The sequence below is a fragment of the Macadamia integrifolia genome, unplaced genomic scaffold (genome assembly GCF_013358625.1).
Source record: "Macadamia integrifolia cultivar HAES 741 unplaced genomic scaffold, SCU_Mint_v3 scaffold1688, whole genome shotgun sequence".
Taxonomy (NCBI): Eukaryota; Viridiplantae; Streptophyta; class Magnoliopsida; order Proteales; family Proteaceae; genus Macadamia; species Macadamia integrifolia.
The window spans coordinates 101,420-109,523 of record NW_024868311.1 but is presented as its reverse complement, the minus strand read 5'-3'; the positions used below and the strand labels follow the sequence as shown (position 1 = coordinate 109,523).

At 34.3% G+C, this 8,104-nt stretch overlaps 1 protein-coding gene across 3 annotated transcripts in view; it reads right to left on the bottom strand.

Moving 5' to 3' along the window:
• The window catches only part of LOC122064583, a 13,173-nt gene extending 5,560 nt beyond the window's left edge, over positions 1–7,613 (bottom strand). The window contains exons 1-8 of one of the 3 annotated variants that reach the window (XR_006135763.1): positions 7,472–7,613; positions 7,074–7,292; positions 6,807–6,893; positions 4,686–4,961; positions 3,311–3,472; positions 3,002–3,055; positions 2,757–2,903; positions 2,043–2,637 (exon numbers count right to left, since the gene is read on the bottom strand). Coding sequence is in view for 1 of the 3 variants with exons in the window: in XM_042628312.1 (XP_042484246.1) it covers positions 2,254–2,637; positions 2,757–2,903; positions 3,002–3,055; positions 3,311–3,472; positions 4,686–4,961; positions 6,807–6,893; positions 7,074–7,253 (1,290 nt within the window). In the remaining 2 variants the exon portion in view is untranslated. Of the gene's footprint in view, positions 1–2,037; positions 2,638–2,756; positions 2,904–3,001; positions 3,056–3,310; positions 3,473–4,685; positions 4,962–6,806; positions 6,894–7,073; positions 7,293–7,471 lie in introns of those variants that run through there. The other 2 variants (XR_006135764.1, XM_042628312.1) reach the window with 2 other exon arrangements.
• Between the last annotated feature and the right edge of the window lie 491 nt (positions 7,614–8,104).

Here is an 8,104-nt window from a genome sequence, read left to right as displayed (position 1 = left end):
AAAAAAAAAAAAAAAAAAACCAAATATATAATATTTTTTGTCTCAATCTAGGGAAAGATTATTGATAAACCAGTCCATTTCAGAGGCATAAGGGTTGTTTTTTTAGTTGTTTAAGTTCTATCTATGGAGGTTTGCCTCTAGATCATAGTTAGCAAATTTGGATTCGGGAATTTTTCGGGCGGAGAATTATTCGGAATAATTCGGTTGATTAATTTAAAGATTCGGTCAAAAAAGCGGTCAAAAAATCTAATTGGTTTTTTTTTTTGGTTTTTTTTTTTAAATACTGTTTAAGTGGACCGAATAATTCGGTTTAATTCGGATTTGGTCCGAATTATTCGCATTTTATATTCACTTTTGAAAAAATCGTGAATTTTACCGAATTTTATTTTTAATTAGGATTCGGTCAGAATTTTTGATAAAATTCGGAAAAATTTGGTTCGGCCGAATAATTCACGAATTATTCGACCGAATTTATAACACTGCTCTAGATAGGAAATATTACAGATTGTTTTTATTTTTTAGTTTAGTTTGGAATTTGACAATATGGTGGAATTCTAAAGATAGCAAGAAGATATGATAGTAAGAGGGGACCCAGGGGGGTAACTATTCACTAAAGAAAGAAAAAAAATGGTGATGATGAGAGAGAAGTGTGCCATGGAAAGTGTGTGTGTGTGAGTGAAATGAATGAAAAGGTCACTTAGGGAGGAGAGGAAGCCTAAGGATGCCATCTTCTACACGCAATAGAAGATGATTGGGGTTGAGAGGTAAAACAGCATAATAGGAGGAATGAGAAGAAGATGATGAAGAAGACAAGAGAAGAGAAGACCAAATGAAAGAAGTTGAAGGAAAGGAAAGGAACCCTATGATATAATTTTAATTAAGCTTCTTTTGGGAGTATAATTTTAATTAAATGAAAAAAATAATAATTAAGGATTGGACTTTGAAGAGAGAGAGGAAGAAGTTAAATTAGTTGTTGGGAGTTTGATCATTGATGGAGTACTTATTATTGTGATTAGGATATTGTAATGTTGACTAGAGGTAGAGATATATTGGTTGTTTACATTCTTAAGAGGACCCCTCCTGTGATTATATATGCTGAAACATGCTCCCTTTTTAATTTCTGTGGCTAAGTCTTCACGTCACTGCCATCCTGCTTTATCAGTGCATAATTTCCATTGACTTATACCACTCCACTACTCTTACCTCCTTGTTATTTCTTCTTTCAGACTTTCATGCATGGTTTGCCCCCTACCCCTATAGAGACAGACCTCTTGTTTGACCTTTCATTCAGCCAGATTTTAGAAACATATTTTGTCAAAAGATTGAATCAAACTAAAAGAGAGAGAGAGAGAGAGAGAGAGAATATACCCTCTTGCATGTTTGACTTTCAATCAGAGTTTAGAAACAATTCTTATCAAAACATGATCTAAAGTATAAGAGAAAGATTTCACTATCAATGGAGAATAAGGTTATAATTGCTCGTCTTCACGCCTCTCTCAAATTATAGAGAAAAATCATCTTGTTACAAATATATAGTGAAACCGACATAGTCACATATTATCAAGACATCATATATACCCCAATGAGAGAGAGAGAGAGAGAGAGAGAGAGAGAGAGAGAGAAAGATTATATCCTCCCTCATGTTTGACCTTTAGCTAAAGTTTGAAACATTCTTGTCAAAACATTGAAATGGAGAGATGAAAGCCTATAAGAATGTAGAAAATAATGGAATTCAGTAAAATTGTTTGTCCATGGTGAGATGAGATTTGCTTCACAATCGATAGAGAATAAGGTTAGAATCACTTGTCCTCACACGATCTCAGATTACAGATAAAAACCATCTCACTACAAATATATAACCAAACCCTACATAAGTAGATATTACCAAATTACATATATAGCTCCAAATGCAAGTGACGGAATACAAACATCACCCCCCCAATAAGAAAGAGAGAGAGAGAGAGAGAGAGAGAGAGATTATACCCTCTTGTTTGACCTTCAGTTAGATTTTAGAGAAAAAACTTAATTGTCAAAGTATTGACCTATTGAAGATATTTTTCAAAGATTTATTGAGCCAAAAAGCCCTAAACAATATAGAGACACTGTTGCATACTAGTACAAACACTGAAAGACTACTAATACGCTAGGACAAGAGGAAAACCATAGCTAGAAATCCCAGTTATTACAAAGTTTTAAGCTTCAAACAAACACATCACTGATTGAAACTCACTAATATACCACAACTAGTTTCATTCATGGGCATCTAATCTCATCATAACCTGGCCCTCCAAAGTAGAATTCAGGTTCCGGGACCCCTTGTCTCTGGTAATAAATGTCGTAACAGTAGTATTCATCAGTGTAAGGGAAAGAATAAGTAGGGAACTTCCAGGTAACTGAGTTATCCAGAATCCTTATATTTCTAATGAAGCAATCAAAGCCAAATCCAACCCCCACCATGCGTCCACTTCCCATGTCTGTGCCTGTATGAGGATGAGTCTGCCCTATATGTGAGCTCTTCACTTCTCCTCCCCACTCAACTGAAGATGCCATATGACTTAAGCCCACAAATAAACTCTTGGGCCAATATCCTATGTTTTGGCCTCCATATTTCAACCACCAATTTCCAGTGTTTGTATCCTAAAAATATCAGAAACCAAAGAAAGGCTATAATAAATAACCATATATCATCCTCAATCTGGCATAGTAGATGCAAATAGATGATTACATATAAGACTTATTATTTCTTGCTCCCTTACCATTTGAATGGATATAGATATTTGATATTGAACTCCTTGAATTTTTGAAATAGTATCAAACACAGAACCAAGGGCTATTGACTTGCTAGTTTGAACAAAACCAGGACAAGTGAGGTCGAAACAACCCGTCTTCTTCGAAGCATCAGTCTAGCATTCCACATTCAGGTAGATTTTAGTCTCATAATGTAAATTTCTTTGAAGTAAATAAGTCTAGACAACATGGAAGAATTCTTATAGAAGCTTACAGTCCAATACGCAAACAACCGTGTACGCCTATCCCCGTAAACCTTTGGGTTCACCTAGAAACATTTTCACAATGACATAATTAGTATTCTAGAATAATCACCCCTTGAAATACCACATGATATGGTATCATTTTTTTTTTTCTGCTAAAAAGTATATTAAGAAATATAAAGAATCAAATATACATGATTAACGTCTAGGCATACCCAGACATACCCATATTATAGCATGGTTGTTGCATTAGTAGCTACCGGGGTAGGTAGAAAGATTTAGAGAAACATAGAATCAATCAAAAGGGATTAAATACTAACCGCCCATCCAGATTCAATACTTTCAAAATCATCGTAAGGTCCGTTCTTAAGGGAAATCTCAGCAGCACTATACTCATCGTCTGATGCAACATAAGGGTTCCAGACATTTATGTCTCCTTGAGCTCCTAAGTATGCAGTACCTTGAGAAAGTAGTATTGCCACCTGATTCCAAGCATGGAGGTATTAATTTTAGGTATTGAATTGAAAAACAATATAATAAGTACTGAAGAAGCTGCTAAGATTTACCAAAAAAAAAAAAAACGTAAGCTGATAAGATGGGAAGAAAAGGATAAATATATTTATTTATTTAATAATTTTATTAATTTTCTTCTTTTAGTCAATATAATAGTAGAAAATCAATGAAACTTATCTCTTGTAGCTAATAATTCGATACATCAGAATAACAACTCTAAAAAAGCAAAGATCTATAAAAATATGTGTTTCTTCTTCCCGAATTCAGTTTCTAGGGTTCAGGATGATCCCAACCGAGACTATGATCAGTCTTGTATCCAACCCTAGGTTTTAAAACCTTTAGTATGATACAAGCCTTGCAATCTTATCTTTTGGATTTCTTAGACTCCTCGGTAAAATAAAATTTTGGCAAAACAAAATTGAACAATACAAAGGAAACACTTTTTTTTTTTTTTTTAGAAAAATGAAAAAAAAATGTTTGGAAAATAACTTTGACAAATAAATGTAAAAGTTTCACTTTGTATTTTTATCAAAATACCCTTAGCACTGCATGAAGTTTTTTTTTTTTTTTTTGGGGGGGGGGTGGGGTTTGATGGAATTAGCACTGTAGGAATTTGAAACCTAATCATGATGCAAGGTAACAAAATAATAGAAAGGAAAAACAATCATATCAACTAAACACAAAGATTTAGGTGATTTGGCAAGATTGCCCAAGTCAATGGTGATATGAGAACTATTTCACTGATAATGGTGAATAAGGTCACAACCAATTGTCCTCATGCCTTCTGTTATTCAGAATTCCCTCACTACAAATAATACCAAAACACATATATGTATAATTTACTAAAATATATAAATAATCATAAAAACTCTCCAGAATCGGCCCAGAAACCCATTCTACAGAATACAAGACATCACCTATGCTCTGGAATTTAAAGTATTTTCAAGATTTATTTATTTATTGCTGTAGAAAACAGTACAAAGTCAGTTCCAAATGAAAATTTGATAGAGAGAGGATTGAACCTGAAAAGAATCAAATTTGGTGTCTCTTCACACTACCTTTCTTCATCCTAAAAGCTTCTATTTATAAGAAGGAAAAGGGAAACTAACTGAACTGAAAATGAAGATCATATTTTCCAGTCTTTTCCATAAAAAAAAAAGCTTGTGTAGTATAGTGTCATACCGAATGATTGGCTGCTTTATTATATGCTTTTATTGTATAGTTAATGCCACTATTTTGGTGAATGTCTCCAGCTATAGTAGAAAAGCTTGGGTACTTCCTTCCAAAATCTTCAAGAGAATCTGCTCTGAGAAGGTCCTGCTTCCGGATTCTACGAATAGGAATTGTTCCTTCCGGGCAACTTCCACTCTTACGCCATAGCTGTGATGCCTCTAATGCTCCATGAAGCTCATCTTTCTTCACACTTGTCTCCAAGGCTGGATCATAACTGGGTCTCATCTGCATTGTATTATTATATGGAATTATCAATCAATAAATTAAAGTTTTGTACCTCACCAATGTAAGAGGAACAATGCATAAAATTCCTCTGCAATGAGGCAGTGAGATGCAGTGAGGATCCAACGGCTGCGTACATGCTGGGATCTTCCCAACAATTGGATCATCACTGTTACTCACCGCTCAGAGGATCTGAACCCGAAAAATGTTTTTATTCATCGTATTACACTCTCTCACACTCACACACTAAAGCCCAGTCGAGGCCCAACCCGAGATTAGATGTGAATATATGATAAGGAAAGCATCAGCTGAGCTGGGCTGCCTGGAGAATGGGTTGCCCAACCCAATAAATATTAAAGAATTCCTGGGCCCAGCATAAGGCTCCATCTTGTTCTAAGTGAAAAAGAAGGGAAGAGAAGTGAACTAATTTTAAAAAGAAGAAAAAATCTTTTATCATCTCTACCTAACATGATTGTGTATTCTATTTAAGAATCTTAACAGGTTTAGTAATTAAAAACCCTACACCAATAGTGTGGGGATGGTCTCTTACACCGTGACAATGTGTGTCTCTCACTGACATTCTCTCTATCTACTTAACTATGTGAAATCCTATTGATGAATCTGCATTGATTGATTTGGCATCAGGGTTTAAAAACTGGGAATCAAGATGTAAAGTAGTTTCAATTGGATTAGTCTGAATTTGCTTCCATTATTTTTTGGACAAAAATTTTTTGCTTTGCCTACTAGAGATGGTCGGAGCAATCAAATACCAAAAGTCTCACCCTCTATTGAAAATGTGACTGAATTGTCACTTCCTTCTAATTGAAACCCTTCATTTCTTTCTTTTGTTGAATAGAGAAACTCCCCCCTCCCCCTCGTTTTTCTTTTCTTTTCTTATGAAAGAACCAATCGAATTTTGTTAATAGCATGGATGAAAAGCCAGACATTGCACCCTTAAAAAATAAAGAAAAAAAAGAAAAGAAAAACCAGTGAACTCCATTTTAAAATAGGGATGGTAGATAAAGGATTAAAGGGTAGTTGTTGGTGTCAAAAGCGTTTGTGATATCTTTGGAAGTCACAAGACAGATCGTCTATTTTTAGTTCTTCCTATTGGTGATGTTTTTGGAAGGCAAAAGAAAAATCTCAGATGTCCATTTTTTGTGGTTTTTCCTATATAAATCACTCATTCATGTTTAGAGGTGGGAGTATGCATTTGTAATGACTAGAGTACTGGTGCACATGTATGGTCATGGACATACATGGGATGCATAGTTCTACATAAGGGGATATTTGAATGAATTAGACTCTGAAATTTGGACACATCGCTAATAATCTAGATTATGTTGTCCTTATCCAATAGTCGAAATGAACACATCATTTGTCCGGGCATCGTGGAGGTTCAAAAATTTAATAAACCTTTGTGATAATTATATTTTTCCAAAAAAAAAAAAAATGGTTATGTTATCACCAATTTCAAAGAATGCGAAGCCCTTGATAGAAAAGGAAAGGAGAAAAAAAGAAAGATAAATTAGTGAGATGCATTTTTCATAGGAAAGGGGGAAAAAAGAGGGTAGTTACTGGTTGTGAAGGCGCCATGTTTCCGGAATTCAAAAGGTAGATCTGAGCTGTCCGTACACAGGATGCATGCTAATACATAAGGGTATTCTTGACTAAATTAGACCCTAAAATTTGATAGATTGCTAATCTAAATCATATTCTCTCTATCCAAATCGATACGTCATCAATCCACATAACACAATAACTATCTTCTAAGGTTTGGAAAAATAAAACATATTTGTGACAATATTTCACCCAAAAAAGAAGAAGAAAGAGAAGGGGAAGACAAACCTGAATGGTGTGACTTCTTAGTGCAGGATGATCAAAGGCAGGTTGCTTATAAATATCAATACAATCAATAATATCTCCATCTTCACTCTACAAAGCATTACAAGCCTTTTCATCAGAAAAAAAAATAAAATCATACAAGCCATTATTAAATCTAGATGTTAAAGAAAAACCACACACACACACACACTTTCTCTCTAGGTTAAAGAAAAAATCCCTTCTCGATCTCACTCTCTTTTACACACACAGAGACATGGGTTCGTTACAAACCTGAATGCTCCTCACTGCAGGGCGATTGATTTGCTTTAGCTTCTTATTTATTTCAATCAACTTTTCTCCATGCACAAGTTTTCCATCAACTATTCCATGGATAAGAATGATAAAAACCAATCCCCAAAAAATATTTTTCTCCTTCAATCTCAACCCACGCAACATAGCCATGTCCCTCATGGTAGGAGTCTCTCTTTCTTCCTCCTTCACTGCAAAGAACTAAAACACAAGAATTGCCATCAGAGAAAAAAATCAGAAACCTAAAAATAATGATAATAAAATTTGGTAAACAATAAGTCAAATAAATGAAATTTTGATTTAGCAAAGGAAATTGAAGTATAAAAAAGAAATAAGATATCTAAGACGTCTCCTCTCATGTAATGTTCCATGGAACTTACATTGATACTTTCTCTCTTCAGGAAAAATATGGGCACTCTTGTAGAACTGATCGATCTACCTTCTCAATGGTGTGATTTCTCACTCTAGTTCTGTGATGAAAGAAATTAATAGATTTTTATAAAATTTTATTTTTGGTAGAATTTTCTAAACTTAGAATACTATAAAAATCCATTTGTGTAGGTAAGTATTAATTAATTTCCTTTGATTTGTAACCGTAAATAAGGATAGAGATCTTAAATGCGTGCAAAATTTGATTAAAAAAAAAAAAAAAGGAAATTTTTTGAAATTGTTTTGATATCAGGTAGAGTGGACCGTTTCAAATTCTCTCTCTCATCTTATTTTTCCAAATCTGCGGTCAATGTCTTTAACTGTTTGCAGGATAACTATATCAATATGGGTCTCTCATGCCCTTCTAATGGTTGACTCTTGTCACATGTATTTTCCCTCCTTCCTTTCTTATCATCTCTTTCCCCTCTCCCCTTTCCCTCTAGTGTGCGTGAGTAAAGTCCCCTTAACAGTTCCTTAGAATGTAATAACAAAAGAAAAAAAAAGTCTCTCATGCCCTTCTAATTTTAATCTACATGTGTTCATATACATTATAGGCACACACTTAATCTTTTAGGGTTCAATGA